The sequence below is a fragment of the Capsella rubella genome, unplaced genomic scaffold, assembly GCF_000375325.1.
Source record: "Capsella rubella cultivar Monte Gargano unplaced genomic scaffold, Caprub1_0 scaffold_6, whole genome shotgun sequence".
NCBI lineage: Eukaryota > Viridiplantae > Streptophyta > Magnoliopsida > Brassicales > Brassicaceae > Capsella > Capsella rubella.
In genome coordinates, this window is record NW_006238918.1 from 14284535 (window position 1) to 14303286 (window position 18752).

Consider the following 18752-nt stretch of genomic DNA (forward strand, 5'->3'; position numbering starts at 1 on the left):
GGTTTGGCAGATACTCTTTCAATTGGATGACTTTTTCTAAAGGTTTTAGAGTAAAAAAAAAAACAAACAAATTCTTACAATTGAGTTAATTATTGATGGGGTGTGGATCTTGTTGTAATCAATGTTTTGAACTTTATTATAAAACCTGTGTGCGTTTTTAAGTTCACTCACGTAATGAACTTTGTTTTTTTTCAATTTGGACGATCTCATAAAGATCTCGAGAATCCATTTATTAATTGCACCACCTTTTATATCTCAAAAACTTTTTTATTCCAGAATTCGAAAATATTAATTTTCTTCGCCTTTTCTCGTTTTTTTAAGCAAACATGAGAAAGTATAACTTATAATTTTATTTTAAAAAGAAAAGAAAATAAAATCTTGACTGAGCACAATACACAACTAAAGAAAAAACAAGAAGGACTACGTACTCTTAAATTATTTTATGTTGTTTAATTAAATAAAATAAAATGTGAGAAGCATTAATGGTATGTAAATATATATAATGGTTTGCTAATTATATAATTAAGCTGGTCCGTTAAGTTGTGACATGTGGCAATGAATCAAAAAGAGACTAAAAGCTTCGTAGACGACACGTGTTGGTTGCTAATGTGGACGAATCCACGTGTTTATTGGGCTTTAGTTGGGCCCTTCTTTCTAAAAAAGACAACAAAAGGAACTTGCTTTTTTTTTTTTTTTGTCTTTCTCACTTTACAACCTTCGAGATATAAATCCTTCATTTTTAAATCAAAAAAAAAAAATTATGTATGTATTTGACAAATTTAAGTCTTTTAATTGAGAGAGTAAAATATATAAAAAAAATTTTAAAACAGAAATAAAATTGAGATTGTGGAGAGTGACTGAAATAATGTGTATAATGGGCTTTTGGGCCTCGGGGGTCTTGTGTTATGTATGTGGAAGTCACGTGGATCATGGAGGGCTCAAGTGTAATATCAAGTTTTTGTTTTTTGGGTCGAAAAGTGTAATATCAGTTAAATCACAAGTTTTTCTAGTTGTGAGAATTGACATTAAAGTTAACGGTCAGAAACTGTGTTTGTTGAGAAAGTGTTAAGAATCACAAGCAGTTTATATGTGTATATATATATTCGATCAATTTATTTCAAACGTTTAATTTTCAGAATATCCGTTTTAGTTTATTTTTTTTTGTATAAAAGAATTAACAAAAATAGTATGTTATGCAATTAATTCGTTAAAAACGCTAATTGACGTTTGTATTTCAAATGTTTGTAAGAATATATGACACATAAACTTGTTCAGTTTAAGAATTTATGTATATTTTTTAAGAAAATCTATCAAATAAAAATAATTAAACTATACATATATATATATATATATATATATATATATATATATTTGTAATGATACAAATCGTTAGTAGTTTCGGTTCATGTTTATTTTCGCTATTTGAAGATAATGTAAATATAATAATTTTTCTGGTGTAATTGTGTATATACACTGCGTCAAAACTTAGCTAATGAAGACATAACATTTCTATATTTTTTTATGTCAATTGCTTAGAAATTAAATTGGAAAAAGGAAAGTGAAAATAATCAAAACCAACAATTTTGATATTTGTTTGTTTCTTGTAAACCGTTGAAACTTCGTCACGTGGATCACAAAAGTAATACTTTATTGAAGATGATGAGTCACACAACTCACAAAGACATAAGTCTCAGATCTGACTATTGCGAATCTTCTTCTTTCTCAGTTTTCCCTAAAAACCATTCAAAGTTGAAACCATTCTCAGTTTCTCGTGTCCATTTCTATTACATCAATATTTTGATTTTCTTCAATCTTAAACTTATATCGAGACAAATATTTTCAGTGTATATATAAGCAACTTGCGTCATTAACGTAACCATGCACTCTTAAGTATAATTTTAGTAGTAGTATTAAACTATATACGATTGTCTGAACCTTGCATGATTTTTGCCACTTCTTATAATTCCATTCAAACAAGTTAAGATTAAACAATCGTTAGGTGTTGAAAATTTGTGATATATATAATCGAATCAAGACTTTTTTTTTTCTTTCTATAATTTATAATCGTACGGAAAACAAACTAATATAAATTATACACTAGAAAAAAAAGACGGTGCCTACCAAATGATTTGATTATTGGTGGGTTTTACATATTAATAAATCTTAATATTACAAATTATTATTTTTTGTATCTGATGAATAACGACACACGAGACAAGAGAACAATGTATTTTTAAAGATGTAACAAGAAGATTAAGGCTTGTTAAAAATTGGTATTCAAAAGATCTGAAAACAAAAAGTAAAGGAGTGATAATTTTAAAATTAGATCTCTCTCTTCACTTCTACCGAAATTACATTTTTACCCCTAATTTGATTTAACAAAAAATAAAAAACTGATATTTGCTAAAATAGCATATCATGTAAATCGTATGTTACCGCTATACATTATAAGTTATTTGATAACTACATAGTTATATAGTTAAATCATTTATAGTTATTCATATGTTAGCGCTATTAACTATATAAATCAGATGTTACCGCTATACATTATAAATTAACTACATAGTTATATAGTTAAATCATTTATAGTTATTCATATGTTAGCGCTATTAACTATATAAATCAGATGTTACCGCTATACATTATAAATTATTTGATAACCTCATAGGTATATAGTTAAATTATTTATGTTAGCGGTGCTATAAATTATAAATTATTTGATAAATTCATAATTATCGAGTTAAATTATTTATTATATAATTGATATCAACTAACTTATATATTAACATGTTAATTTATTATGATATTTCATCTGTTATGTTAACTTATACATAAGAAACATATAAATGATATGTAAAGATTGTTCTAAAATTTTATGGATATATATTTTGTTATGTGCTAAAATATTTGTTATCTATCTTAGTGGTAGCTTTGTCCAATTTAAGTAGCTAAGAGAGAGAACTAATTAAAAAAATAGCATGTATAGATTCTTAATTTTTTATTTATTTGAGTACACCCATTGCAGTTTCCCAGAAGATTATAGGAGATTTTACAATTTTCTTCATAAAATCCAAAAACCAATTTCTATGGTTTTCTACAAATATAACGTGTTTCTTTAATTATTATTTTTTATTATTATTTGTTTTTCAAAAAATTTCAAAAACTAAAATCTACAGCAAAAATCAAAAACTAAAAACAAAACCAAAAACCAAAAACTAAAAACTAAAACCCATTTAAAAACTACAAAACATTCATGGCTTATATTGTGTAATGTGTTTTGAGCCTTTGACATGCATCGCTTTTTTTCGTTGTGGTATGCTATAAATTATAGCCTATAATGTTATAAATGATTTATAAAAGTTCAATCATAACTATTCATTATAATCACAGTAATAAGACACAAAACATTTGCTTTGATGATATTAAGACATTAGTCAGGTGGTCTTAAGGTCTACCTTTAAACATGTTAATCAAATTTGCATCACCGTCCGTCATCTACAATACCCATTTTTAATATGTTTTATTTTCAACATTTTGCTTAGTAATTGGATTCTTTAGTTTTAAATTTTGATCGTTACAAACAAAAACAGTCATCATAACGTGATTTTTGGGTTTTGGTTAGATCATGTATGTGGATGGGATCATGTTACCTGATTCATTCTTGGCTCGACAACCAAGAATATATATGTATATATTTTTTGGACAAAGAATATTGTTGTTTTATGTTTTTTTTTGTCATCAGTTGTTTTATGTTTCTGTATTTTTTTTACTATTTTTTTCGGGGTATTTTCCATGTTGATTTCGAATTTTGTCACTTGTCGATATGCTTACATAGTTATAATGTATTCCAAAGAAAAGAAAAGAGAATTTTTATGATTAAAAAAAAATAGAAAAACTTTTAAGAGCCCATGGGCCTAATACTTGGTTGTATTTGGTCACATCGGCAATTACGTTCGACGGTCCAAATGTTTCTTAAGATTTTTCTTTTTCATTATTTTCTAATAATAGTACATTTTGTTTTTGGTATATATATATATATATATATATATATATATATCTTAAAAACTGAAATTTTTATTAAACATTTGCATTTAAAACCTCAAACAACATTTATTATAAAAAAAATTTGAAGTATTTATATGATATTTAAATATTTTTTTGAAAGATCGCTAGAAACTCTCTGCCTAAACGTCCGCATCATATTGCATGATTTAGAATGAGTTTAATATATTGCATCGTCCAATCATATTGCATGATTTAGTACATTTCTCGTCGAGCTGGAATATATGTATATTACTAAAGAAACATTTTATAGATTTTTCGATGATATATCAATTTAGTCTAATAGAATCTTTTTCTGGTCTCCCAGAATTTGTTCATTCCATAAGTATCGTAGTTTGTTGCGGATTCAGATTTTATTATGCAAAATACTAATAATGGGTTTCGTTAATTAGGATCATTGACTACATGGACAACAATATATAAGATACGTATATTATATAGCATATCAGATATAAATATAATTGTACTACATGAACAAGAAGATTCGTCCAACGAGATTACGACTGTTAATTTTCTAACCATAACACGTGGTTGATCACGCGTAAAAGAGCAAATTTTATAGCTACATCAACAATGGTCTATTTTGAAGTTCAAAACTACACAAATTTTACAATTTCTTTCGAACCCTAAATCTCTAGTGTTGTATTTACTGACCTATTTGAGATTTTAAAATTGTGTAAAATCACTTTGGGAAGAAAGATTTTCTATTATTAAAATAGTCTAAAAATCAAGAGATCATAAGGTTTTGTTCTGAATTTTGCCGGTTCTGATCATGTAACAGTCCAAAGTCTACTCTAAAGATGATTTTTTGCTGTGATTTGATTACGTTCTGCCATACAAAAAAAAAGTACCATTTCATAACGTTTTATAATGTTCTAATGTAAAAATTATTTTGCTCAATCTGGTGGACTTGGACTATGATGGGTTGATGAATATATTTTAAAAAAATTTTAATTACAAGTTTCTCCTAAACTATATTATATTAAAGCATTTACACCAGTAAAAGCATTACCATGTCACAAAATCTTTAAAATACCCTCGAGCCCCCAAGCATTCACAACTCTTATGTATCTTTATCGCATGTGATGATATGACTTGTGACACAATATATGATCAAGACATTTATTTATGAATTGAATAATGAAACTTTTAGAATTTATGCAATGATGATTTGACAGAATATATTAGAGGAAATTTAGAAAATTGTCATGTAGTATATTGCATGTTCTTGAAAAAAAAAATAAGTACATAAAAAAAGGAGTGAAGATTGAGGAGTGATAAAATGGGAATGTACAATGGAGATTAATAGCCAATCACAATTCAAAAGGTGGTTGCCTTTTAGGCTTTTTTTTATTCCAACTACTGTGGCAAAAATTAAATAAGATAAAAAAGAGACATATCACTTTTCTTTTCACTTTTTTTTTTCTTTTTGATTTTATAAATTCTTAGTTGAAAATATTAATTTTGCAATATTCAGTTTTAGTTTTCAATGATAAAAGTTGCAAAAGAAATCTATCACAACAGATTTGCCCGTTGCCACATATCCCACTTTCCATTTTGTTGATATTATACATAGATAACGATTATATGGTGTAACGCCCGTGTTCTGAAAATTAATAGGAGACTTGAATGTGTATAAGAATTAGGGTGGAGCCGGTTTAATTCCGGTTGATTTCCTAAACTGGTTGATTTGTTTAATTGAACCAAAAGAGATTTAATTAAAATCGGTTTAGGTAAATTCTGGTTTAATCAGAATTAAACCAAAAACCCTAGTTTTATAAAGAACGCTTCTTCTCTCTTTTGTTTTGTGGCTGTTGTTTCTGAGAGTGGAGTTGAGAAAAGGAGAAGGAGAAGTTTACTTGTGAAAAGGAGAGTGTTAGCTTTGCTTTGGTGTTTAAGGCAAGAGAAGCAGATCCGTCACGTTCTGGTAGAATAGAGTTACGACGTATCAAATCTTATCGAAAGGTAATGAATTTTGGTAGGTTTGTTCTTAAGGCGTGTACGTTGATTCTCCTTTTTACAGAAGTGAATTTGGATTAATACTCAGTGAGTTATATGCAGTTTGGTGAGACGCGTTTTCTCTGTTGCGAACTGGGATCAGCGGAGTTTGTAAGTGCGATCGTGGATTCATTGTTTCTCCGATCGGCACCAAATTTCGTAGGGGGCTTCGTGACGTCTGGATCTTGCTTTTCACCGTAGGGATTAAGAAGTTAACGGTTAGTTTATGTTTTAGGGCTTCGTTTCTGCGGCTGTAGTTTTTTTGATGTTTCTGTCCTTTTGGTTCTTAGAGATTTGTGTTTGTGTGGTTTGTTGTAGGGCGTTGTTTGGCTGTTGCAGTCACGAAGAGAGTATTTCCTGGCTGTTTTTGTAACTCAAATCACCTTGTTAAGGTGAGTGCGTGACCATGAGCTTATCTAAGCGATTGAGATTGAGTGACTTGTTGTGTGATGATTTGTAGGTGAACTGGATGTGTTATTGGATGTTTAGCTTGCTGGATGGTTTGTTTTTGTTATATATGTGGGTGTTATCTCATTGCTTGTGTGTATAGCTCGTAGATGGGAGGATCGCCCTCACTAAGTATTTATGAAATACTTATGCATCTCTTTCTTTGATGCAGGTAAAAGCAAAGTGTGATCCGTGGAATCATGGCGAGGAGAGGAGGATGATCTAGGCACTCATTGGTGTTTTAGATTATTGTTGGATTTGTTAGGGTGTTAGAATGGAATTTAGAAACATGTTAGGAGGATCATGTTTTGGAATAATGTTTGGTTGAACTTGTTGGTTTAATGGAATCGTATTATTGGATTTTCGGTTAAGTCTTCCGCTGGATAATATTGTTGGTTTACTTTAATGAGATTGCTTGGTTTAATTGATTTAAATTATTATGGCCGGTTTAGCTGGTTCGAATTAATTGGGTTAATCCGGTTTGCATGTTTAAAAGAAAAAAAATGGGATGGGTTCTTTCATATGGTCTTTCACTTATATTTTTGAAAGTTGGTAAACAAATTAGTTTTAAAATATTTGCATGCAATGTGGAATATTAAATAATTTATTTTATATGTGGTACTTTTGAAATCGTAGCAAATTATTTGGTCTAAAGGAACCTAATAATTCGAGATATTGTTCTGATTTTCTATGTAACAATATAAAATCAAATTCTAACACTAAAATATTTTTAAAAATAATAGTCAGAGTATATGGTACTGTTTCGTTATTTAAATTCCTAATAACACTGGTGGATGGGGATTAAAAAACATATAAATTAGAGAACTTAAATGTTTTAGAATTTGTTTAAGAAATTTCATGCCAAAAGTTGAACAAAAACTAGAATAATAATTCTGATTTTAAAGAAATATAAACCGCTCAGCTACATTTCTCTCCATCTACAAGTTGGATGTATTGAGTCTATTGACCATTCAAACAAAACATCATTAGGGTAAACTCTAACCACAAGTTTATTTTATTTATCATGATTTTCTAACTACATTTATCATCATTTCTTGTTTTTTTGTCGCATATGCGTATGTATTAATAAATTAAAAAGATATTGTTTCGATATCGAGGAATAATAAAAATAAAATAAACGGAGAGTTCACTTTCCTTTGTTATATAAATGAAACCCATCATCTATTGTATTATTTTTACAGTTTTTCTAATCATTTTTAAGTTACCACTAAAACTAAGAAATGGTTAAAAGCACTAGTGTCCTGAAACAAGTAAAATAGCTCAACTGCTATATTATTTTTTGACATCACTGCACACATCATTTTTCACCTAGAAAAATTATATACTTTTTTGGGGAGAAAATCAGAAAAACTTACATTAAACGAATAGCAAAACTATTTTTGATTCAACTTTGCTCATGAACTTGTGCTACTCACATAGCTTTTAAAGAAAGAATCAATAAACCATATATATAGTTTTGGTTAGGTATCTATATATATATATATATATATATATATATATAGTCAAAGGGTAACAGTTTCCATATATAATACAAATATAATTTCATAAGTTTTTAATTGACAAAGTGTGGTAAATATCTTGAAACATAAAAAATAAAAATTAAATCGTTTTATAGACAAAAAAAAAATCACAAATTATTCTCTTTATAAGTATAACTCTTAAGGATGTCTTCTCTTTCATTCTCTCTATTTAACTCCTTCTCCTCTCTCTCTCTATTTTTGGGTTCTTTGAGTTTGTAGAAAATGGCTGATGAGAACGAAGTCAAGGATCCTCGTATCGATGGTATCAAAACTAAGATCCGAGTCGTTCCAGATTTTCCCAAGAAAGGTTAGCTTCTTTCTTTCTTTGTTTATATAAAGCTCTCTCAGTTTCATATATATATTTTTAACTTCTTAAGAAAGATTTTCCCAAGAAAGGTTAGAAGTTTTTGTTTTAATGTCTGTGTTGTTTTGGTTGCTGAGACAAATTGTAGTATATATGTTACATTGTTGTCATTACTGTCAAACACGACTTGGGAAGTTATAGAGATACAATGCAATTACTATTTTCTTGATTAACAAATGTGTTTAGATTAGTTAAGAATAATAATGTGAAAATATTTTGTAGGAATAATGTTTCAAGACATAACAACACTGCTGCTGGATCCTAAAGCTTTTAAAGACACTATTGATTTGTTTGTTGAGAGGTATCGAGACATGAACATCTCGGTGGTTGCAGGTACTATTATTATTTTTGATTAATATATAGTTTTATATATATATATATATATAAAGTCAATTTGATGACAAAAAAAAAAAAAAAAAGTCAAAACAAAAATAATTTATAATTAATTTATAAACCTCGTGTTGAACAAAAATTATGTATAATCATGTTGATGCATCTAGTTGAAGAGATAATATAAAAATTGGGTGAAGTTTATCTGTATTGTTTAGGAATCATGATTCATAACATTGTTGCATAGTGGTAAGAAATAAGAATGTTTGCCACAAGTATATCGAATTTAAGGTTCACATTTTTTATATTTGAATTAAGACCTTAACCAAATCAAGATGAAAAATTAACAGGAGAATTCAAAATGAGAAAAGGCGATTTTTTTTTCTTTTTCGAATTTACGAAACTAAAAATTGGACACCAAACGAAATGCAGCTTCAACTTGATGTTTATTTTTCATAAACTGAGTAAATTAAAATTGAAACATAAACGAAATTAAATAGATTGATTAGACATTCTTAAAGTGTAATCTGGTTTGGATAAATGGGTGGTTGATTTATTGATGCCACCTTTTGAAAAAAGGGTTGGCCTCTAAATAAAGTTTCTTCGTTCTATTTTTTCTTCCTCATCATTGTTATTCAACGGCTCTCTTTATTTCAATGTTGGGTGATGGTAAAACATAACTATTATATTTCTTAGTCATTGGACTCCATAAATATAATAAAAAGTCTGATAGAGTCGTACCTCTGTTTAAATGCACATTTTTGCTCGTGTTAATAACTAATAATATAAAATATTTTAGAAGTTTTAATATAAATATATATTCTAAAATTTGAGATTACCATTTGCAAATTAAAAGTTAATTATTTGAAATCTTATAAATATATATAATAATAGATTTTATTTATTAAAGGAAAATATATATTTTATTTTACCTTTTTATATATAATAATATAATAGAATCTAGTATCTTATTTTTTTATATATAATGCGATGTACTTTTAAATAAAAAATATATAATATGATGTTTTTATAATAAATGTTTAATTTAAATAAAAGTAACTACTTTATTAAAATTTTATAAAAGTTAAAGTAAATGGGTTAATTTGCAACTTTTCTAAATATATTGTGTTAATATTAAAATTTTTTAAAAATTTATTTGGAATATTCTATTATAGAGGGAAAAGTAGAGGAAACCATTGGAGCAAAAGTCACCTCTATTATAGAGGCAAAAATAGCAAAAACCATTAGAAATGGTCTAAACTGAACATTCATCAGAGATACACATACAAAAAAATAAAGAATTTTCATATATATATATATATATATATATTAGAAGTTCAAATTCATGTAAACTTGGTCTTTTGTATCATTTAATCCTGTACTAGATCTAGAATAATCTGTCTGTTGGGTTTGTGTTATACAGACAAAAGAGTACTCAGTTCTTTGGTGTTATTGTTTTCTTTTGTTTAAGTCAATAACTTTGACTTTGGCTCTTCCTTTACAAGAATGTTTTCAAGAAATCTTCTACTAACAGTCGAAGAATTAGGGTTTCTCGTGGGTGGCTCTCGCATGCACGTTATGTGATATATAGTGCCCTATTAGTATTGATCCTAATTACAAAATAATAATGACAATTAAAATTTCAAAAGTCTCATATTAATATAGCTTATTTATTTATTTGCTTGTTTATATATATATAGGTATAGAGGCTCGCGGTTTCATATTTGGTCCATCCATCGCATTAGCCATTGGAGCAAAATTCGTTCCCCTTCGTAAACCCAAGAAATTGCCTGGTTCAGCACCATTCCCCCAAAACCTTTATAACATTTTTTTTTTTTTCATTATTCTTAAAGACCAAACAATTAATAAAACAAAACAACTATATATATATCTAAGGTTTATAACTATATATTATTCATAATCAGGTGAAATAATATTTGAAGAGTATGAGTTGGAGTATGGAAGTGACCGGTTAGAAATGCACGTCGAAGCTGTAGATTCCGGTGATCGAGCACTGGTCGTAGATGATCTGATTGCTACCGGCGGGACTCTCTCTGCTGCCATGAATTTACTCAGTAATATAATTTCTCGAATTTTCAGCAACATAACTTTAGAAACTAAGTATTAACGTTATCTATCGAATTAAGAGTTCTCATAATTAATGCCAATTGTTTCAAACCATTTTTCTCAGTTTTCTAAAATAATATTGAAAGTTTATTTATTTGGATTTCCTCGAGTTAAATTAGACCTAATCGGTTCAATATATATGAACTCACATTTTCACTAGTCTTGATGAATATTCATTCACTGTGTTAGGGAGAGTTGGAGCAGAAGTAGTTGAATGTGCATGTGTTATTGAGTTACCCGAATTAAAGGTAAGTTAACCTTCATGAAAATATTGTTTTCTTGTTATTTTCACAGTATATATATAAAATTAAGTACTTGGTTGTGCGACATTTAAAATTTGCAGGGGAGGGAGAGATTAGAAGGAAAGCCATTGTATGTGCTCGTTGAGTATCGATGAAGTATCTCATTATTTTGTTAATTGGAGAAAATTACTAGTGAGGACGACAAAGCTAAAACCTCATGCATAATGGTTTATAAATTGGTGAAAATACAATTTGGATCATCAATTGGTAGGTTAATTTATGGAATAAAGGGATTTAACGTACGGGCTAAGCTTAAACGTTTACATTTGGATTTTGCAAAATTTCATGTTCCATCTATTTATGTATGAGAATTATACCCCATGGGAATTGAATGGGCTTGGTTCGTAACTAGATACTAAATTAATTAATTGTTTTTCTTTGTTATATAGTATTGTGATGTTACGTTTTTTGGTTCATATCTGGTTGGCATATTCTGAATACGAATTTATGTTAGGGCTTGTGTAACAATTTACCTTCTCATTATTTAATTTGAAAACCCTTTAATTTATACAACTTTATGTGTCGAAACCAGCAAAATACATTTTTGCTAAAGATTCATATATTTTTTTTATAGTTTTACCTTATCTTATTCAACCAATCATTTAGATTTGGGTTGTATAAAACATTCAAGTTGTTTTGTTTTGTTTTCTTGCTTATGTCGTACATGTTCACACCTTTAAGTAAATATTATATATGAATGATTATAATTACCATTAAGTTGGAGACTCATATATACTTGGACACATCTAAGAAGTTGGATGGGTTCAATATAAAGAATGAAACTTGAAATATAAGTCTCCAATCAAACTTAACAAAATACTAATTGCTTGTATTTTACTTCAATATATCTCTCATTCGTATCTGTTTAGTTGTCCCTCTCACCTCATTGTTTGATGAAAATCACCTACTCTACACACATATTCTACATGTACATACTCAAAATAATGTTGTACATGAGCTACTAATTATTAATTGTTACTATAATCTTATACAATTTGAGATAAGCTTCTTTAAGATGATCTTAATTATTGGTTGGTTTTTTTTTTATAATGAAATTTCATATAAATATCATTAAACAGTAAAAAGTAAAATACAAAACGGGATATACATAAATAATACTATCAAACTAAAAAAATCAAAAGTTTTGTCTAGAACAGTTGACATACTACCACATGTATTGTCTGTTTTTTTATGTTATCATATATAAATCAAATAATTAATTTAAGTAATAATGTAAAGAAGTATTATTAGGATTTCCACTTGGTATTGTAATTATGGATCATGGTCATAATTAATGTGAGTTAGTCATTCCACCAAATCTTCAATTTTCATGATTATATATGTTCCTGATCACCTTTTCTAAGTCAAACTAAATCCGCCTAATGATCATCACCAACAAATAAGTAAAGTTAATAATATTATATAATTACTAACTTCGGTTAGAAATGTTGAAGTGCATTGTATGGTACTCAAAACCGACGTTTATATGACTCAGAACGATGGTGACGGATTAAAAATAGTAGACACAAAACAAAAGTAACGTTATCTACTTCAATTCGGCTTTGGCTTTGTTGATATTTCATTCTTCGACCAAAACAAAGACCACCTCGATCTGTCGTGTTCATGCATGTTATATAGTAAAACTCATTATGTATGTATCGGTTCGTAAAATTTGAAAGACGAGAATCTTGTCTTTTCGAATCAAAACCCATTATACTCACGTAACCATTTTGTTCAAATCAGAATGTACCGTATTTTTAACATATGTTCCTCATGATGTATCATTGTTCTATAGAAACTCATCTTCATGCATCACATAAAATTTGTAATAAGACCAAAAACGACAAATATTCTTGTGGAGTTTTAAATTTTCAGTAACTTAATCATTAACAAGACTTACATATTTATATTATTGACCTGTAATTTGCATGTGAGTTTGTCTCTTTTGCAGTCAATGAATTATAGAACCACTTGGTGATTGGTGAATATATATGAAAGCTCATTTATTACAATTTTAAACGACAAGAATATTTGCACCCAAAATAGAAAAAATAATAATACAAAAATTGAATTAGATTGTGGATGAGAGCAGCAAACATCATATTCTGCGGTATAATTTTGTGGTTCCATTACTGTTTGGCGGTGTTCAGTTTTACGAATTACCGTGCATGTTCTGCATTTGGTTTTGGTATATCAAACCATTTTTCATGAATATTATGTGGTGTTTAATCAAATTTTTGTTTGTAAATTTAAATAATTTTATTTTCACCTAATTCTGCGAAAACATAAATGATCTCACTTCGTATATCGTTTCTAGTTTATTGTTGACAAAAAAAAAAAAAATCGTATACGTTTTAATGGTTACCAATTATAAAACGAGTATTGATAATATTTGAAACCAGGCATTAGTAAACTCTTTTCTACTTTTTCAAAAACTTTTTAAATGTTTTGTGTCACTGATCAGAAACCTTATTCACTAATATACAATATAGTTTATATTCGACATATATATATAAATATACGAATACATGTGCATTCAAACAAAACGTAATTACCTTATTTAATCGAAACATCACTTATAAATTTATAATGAATCCTGCCAAACTTTTCTGAACCTTAAACATTAGAAGACCCCAAAGAAAAAAAACCAACAAACTGACCAAGATTTAAATAAAATAAAAATATCAAGCCGATATATATATATAAAAAAAAACCCAAAAAAATGTAACCAAATCATATAAAATTTGATGTTTTTGTAAGTGTTATTATTATAATTATGATATTTTTTACAATCTGAAGAAGATTAAGAAACAAGGCAACACGGCGCGTGCATCGAAAACAATCAACTCACCAGCTCGACCCGCTACTGAATCCGACCCGAATTCACCTTTCTTCGCAACCCGACCCGCTATTACTCTACATATCAACATCGCTCTCCTCCCTCCTCCGCCTCCTGTGCTCGCGTGCGCTTCACCGCTCCCTGAATACGTACAAACCGCCGCTCCTTTACCTCCCGGAAAAACCCACGCGCCGCCGTTAATCCCTCCCGGAATCGGACCCATCGGAAAAAACCTCATCATCTCATTCCCATCAGCCGAACACCTCGCGTCCTCATCACACGCGCCGCCGTCGACTTCATCAGAACCCAATCTCGATTTCACAACCTCTCTGTATTCCTCAAACCGGGTCACAGCTCTTGACCCGTTTTCGACTTTAAAAATCATTTCAACCCGACCCGGAAACTCATCGGAGCTCCAACTAGACTGGAATATAATCTCCACGACGTTTCTCGACGGATGACCGTCGGGCAAGTCGGTGAGAACGGGCAATGCACCAGACTCAGAAGAAGCTCTAGCGGATACGCTTCGTCGGGTCGGGTGATGAGAACTGGAGTCCGATTCGGGTCGACGAGAAGAACGCAAACGCCGTAAACTCGGGTCGGGTTTTGGGTTTTTCTTAACGGATCCGAGTCGGGTATCGACGACGTCTCTAACGTTTTTTCTGCAGCTGTAACTTGGCAATATGAGTTTACCATTGTTGGAGTGGTGATGATAGACATCGTCGAAGGCTCTTGATTTGCAATGTAAAGATTTAACCCACCCGATAGGCATATTCGGATCCGGGTTTGTGTTTTTTGTGTCTGAAGAAGAAGTTGAAGTTTCGAGATTTGTAATAAGGGATTCGAAGCTTTTTGGTTTATGTAACGTATGAATTGAACAATGTCCCGCCGTCTTAAAAACGGAGTTTTGTATCGGTTGGTGTTTTCTTTATAGGAAATGACGATATTACCCTTTATGTAATCTTGGAGTTTTGACACGTGTTATTAATGTCAACGTGAGATCTCAGCTTCTTGTCTGATTTTTGTGACACAAAGTACAATGCTTTTGTTTAATTAGAGAAACTAGGTTTACGACGAACAATGTTGTTTTGATTCTATTCCATAATAGCATGTTATTTTTATGTATATTAATGATTATTTATCAACCAAATATATAAGGATGATGTACGTTATATCAAAAGATCTACTCAATAAGTTATGTTTTATTATAAAAAAAAAGTTATGTTTTATTGATAAGTTCTATATTTGATTTTTATTAGATTTTTCCAAATAAAATTTTAGTCTTATTTGTAACCAAAATAACTTATCTTCTATGTGCATGTTTCAGTTTTAATCGGGTGTCCATATGAGACTTTACTCCATAATTTTGAATTGCATTACTTTTTTGTTGTTGTTAATCATGGACCTTACGCATGGAGTTTTATGAATTAGAAACATTTGTATTCATTCATATGTGTTTGTTTATGAATACGAATTATTTGATGGAAATGATACGTATTCATTGTTTATGGATTAAAAGTTGTTGGAGAAGATACAAATTTTAAAATTGTAAACAAAGACAAGATGTAATAATTAAAAACAGTTGGTGAATTTTTTTTAAAAAATTTCATTTAATGGAGAAAATGGCTATGGCCTATGAGGAATGTGTTTGCTGTTTTAAAACATGATGAGAGCTGAAATGAGTAAAGTCTATTGTCGGGTGTTGAATTTATTGAGGTATTCCCTATATTATTGCAATGAGAAGTTATATTTTTTATAATTTTATTAAAAAAATGAAGAATGATACTATAGGCAAAATGAAAATTATATTAATTTCAGATACTGTATCATCCTTAGGCAATTTTATTTGTATGATAAAGTTCGTTTTAATGAATTATCGGAAACATCAATGCGTGCAATTTACGTTTGCATACGAGTATTAAATATTACACCACCAATGAACGATATAACCCTTTAATTATAGGAATATTCTCATAGAAGTATTTAATAAGTGTAAGAAAACCATGAGAATTAGTAGTGTTGGTTTATAATTATTTTCGGTCTAAATCAATGTTATCTATAAGAGTGTATGCAGATTGTAATTTTAGTGCCTAAACGCATATTCAAAACCTTAATCGAAAAAGAGCAAGTGTATTAGTGGTTCTCACCTTTGTTTGATTTCTCATCAGATCCGGGTTCGAACCCCGTCTTTTTTAAAAAGAGACTTATAATTTGTTATGATGTCCAAAAAAAAACCCCTTTACTCGTATAATTCTAAAACTTAATTCTTAATCACAAACTTAGTTAAAACTCGCAAACTTATCTTGTCCTTTTTTTCCCGAACATGTTAAATATTTTGCTTATAAGTTAAAATGTCATATATTTATATTTGATAAGAAAAAACTACTTTTTGATGACATGCTCAAATAAAATCGTAAACAAAAATTAATTTTGTTTAAAAGAGTTAAAAGAGTTGTTTTCCTTCCTCAATGAAATACCAAACTGATTGGTAACGTATATATTGGTAACGAATGTGAATTTTAGCTATAAACACTTTGACTGTATAAAATTTTGGTTGTCAAATTTTTAATATAAAATATTTAAACTAGCAGAATTTAGTTTTAAAAACTTACAGATAAGATCATAAGATGCTTTGATAAACAAATAAAGAAATAAATAAAAATGGGTTTACAAACTTTAGAAACTGAAAGATAAGTAAAAGTCTCATTCTATAAATTTCGGCTGTTAATTATAAATATTTTTTTAAAATAAAACCTTTACACTTTAAAGTATAAACCAATCATCTCCCTTAAACCTTAATTAGTATTAGATTAAAAAATTTATGACAAGAAAACAAAATTGGCTCATTAATTATTTCTAACAATAATATGTCACCAATATAGCTTAATGCTTTATAAAAAAAATTAAGAAATACGTATGACGTTGGAATGTTGGATTCCGCAAAACGAACTAGAATTTTATTTTTGAATTACTGTTACAAATTTTTTTCCAAAACAGAAGAATTTTTACATTAAATATTTTCAAAGGATCTGTTGGTGAAACAAACTTAGTTAATTTTTAGATGAGAATTATATAGGAATATGAAAAGTATGCGATAGGTAATGCGTCAGTATTAAAATTGTTTACGCACAAATAAGACACAAAAGTGTCACATTTCAAGTATGAAGCACAACCTTTAAGATTTATACACTCCAACACATTTCCTTTTCTATTTAATTTTATAAGTTTGTATGCATAAATACATATCCCTTAGATTCAGATTGACCAAATTAAATTTGCCTTTTAGTCTTTTACAATTAACATTTTTTTTTTTAAGTGAAAATGTGACATTTTTAAAGTGTCAAATTGGTTGCTTATTGATAACTAAAAAAACCTTTAAATCACCTTTTTTTAGTTATGTTTTATTAAGCTAAAAGAGATTTTTGATAAATCAATTACTATATTAATAAAATCTCATTTATAGATTCGAAAAGACCGACAAGTTTTCAGAGATGAGAACACTTGGATATCTCTGACAAGATTCTATAGATCTGAGAGAACCAAATCCTATTCATATTATTGCCCGTCAGAAGCACGGTGTGTCAACTCGTTCCGGTAGAAATAAGGAACCTAAGAAAAGATGTTTACCATATACGACAAGATCACCTTTCCTTTCAAGCTGTCTAATAGGGACTCTTAAACAAAATACATCAAATGCATTCTAACTAAAATTGCACATTTATGTTAAATATACCACTAGTTTGACAAAAAAAAAAGAGAGTTAAATACCTCTTGTTTTTAGTATAGTTTAAAATACACCAAACAAATGATTTTATCCAATAACCAAGGATATTTCAATGTATTTTCTTAAATACATAAATAACAGTATGTTTTGTTTCGTATTTTTTATAAAAATAGTATACACTACACTAAATTACACTATTCAATAAACATAGGGGCCTATTGGTTGTGACTTTTAAGACTTTAAAACCAATTTAAAGTCTTAACAGTTTTATTTTTACCAATCAAGTTTTCTTTACTTTTATTTTTTAAAAAAAATCTAAAAGCCACTTTATTTGTTTTCATCTTTATTTTTTCTTTTTTCTAAAGCCTCAATATTACGGCTGTAGGAACTTTAGTTTTAAAAATTATTATTTTTTTCTCCCTATGGGGCCGATTGGTAACGGCTGTTACTTGTGGCTGTAGAGACTGTGATTGTAAAGACTTTCGCTGTAGAGACTTTTGATGTAGACACTTTAATGGTTAAAAGTTGAATTTGTTTTTTGCTATTATATATAAATTTATAAATATATAATGATCAATATTTATCCATATGTATCATAGTGACAAATAAATAAAGTTTATTAATATTTATAATATAAGAAAATACAATTGTGATATTGAAAATATTAAATTTATAAAGAAAAATGGATGTCAAAAGAAAGGGAAAAAAATGTTGATAATTAATTTACAAAAAAAAAGTTTGAAAAAAATATATATAAATCTATAGAGAGTTTCTAATTATTATAGGGAGAAGAAAAATTAATTTTTAAAACTTATTTGTTCTAAAGTTTCTACAGCCGTGATATTGAGGCTTTAAGAATAAAAAGAAAATAAAGAAGGAAAAAAATAAAGTGGCTTTAAAGACTTTAAAAAAAAATAAAAGTAAAAAAATCTTGATTGGCAAAAATATAGCTGTTAAGACTTTAAAATTGTTTTAAAGCCTTAAAAGTCACAACCAATCGGGCCCATAATAATTAGAA

At 28.6% G+C, this 18752-nt stretch overlaps 2 protein-coding genes and 1 long non-coding RNA gene across 4 annotated transcripts; 2 read left to right on the forward strand and 1 right to left on the reverse strand.

Moving 5' to 3' along the window:
* Positions 1 to 5894: 5894 nt before the first annotated feature.
* On the forward strand, positions 5895 to 6724 carry LOC111830168. Its single transcript, XR_002833537.1, has 4 exons — positions 5895 to 6027; positions 6124 to 6278; positions 6379 to 6452; positions 6680 to 6724. It is a non-coding gene; the product is annotated as an uncharacterized LOC111830168 (long non-coding RNA).
* Positions 6725 to 8246: 1522 nt separating this feature from the next.
* LOC17884239 (adenine phosphoribosyltransferase 4) lies at positions 8247 to 11577 on the forward strand. Of its 2 annotated transcripts, XM_006288687.2 has the most exons (6): positions 8247 to 8355; positions 8635 to 8745; positions 10443 to 10535; positions 10668 to 10817; positions 11059 to 11117; positions 11213 to 11577. In XM_006288687.2, the coding sequence occupies exons 1-6, from the start codon at positions 8271 to 8273 to the stop codon at positions 11264 to 11266; spliced, it is 552 nt and encodes a 183-aa protein (XP_006288749.1). In that variant the 5' UTR covers positions 8247 to 8270; the 3' UTR covers positions 11267 to 11577. The 2 variants fall into 2 exon arrangements, with proteins under 2 accessions (XP_006288749.1, XP_023637188.1); XM_023781420.1 differs by lacking the exon at positions 10443 to 10535.
* A 2315-nt stretch (positions 11578 to 13892) lies between these two features.
* Positions 13893 to 14987, reverse strand: LOC17882891. The gene has a single exon (XM_006289124.2). It carries the CDS (start codon positions 14780 to 14782, stop codon positions 13958 to 13960), a length of 825 nt encoding a protein of 274 aa, XP_006289186.1. The 5' UTR covers positions 14783 to 14987; the 3' UTR covers positions 13893 to 13957.
* Between the last annotated feature and the right edge of the window lie 3765 nt (positions 14988 to 18752).

Excerpts from the sequence above, each read along its gene's own strand:
- LOC17882891 (XM_006289124.2), bottom strand. The coding sequence starts at position 14,782 with ATGCCTATCGGGTGGGTTAAATCTTTACATTGCAAATCAAGAGCCTTC.
- LOC17884239 (XM_006288687.2), top strand. The coding sequence starts at position 8,271 with ATGGCTGATGAGAACGAAGTCAAGGATCCTCGTATCGATGGTATCAAA. Across the intron at positions 8,356-8,634 it reads TCCAGATTTTCCCAAGAAAG|GAATAATGTTTCAAGACATA; the intron begins GTTAGCTTCTTT and ends AATATTTTGTAG. Across the intron at positions 10,536-10,667 it reads TAAACCCAAGAAATTGCCTG|GTGAAATAATATTTGAAGAG; the intron begins GTTCAGCACCAT and ends ATTCATAATCAG.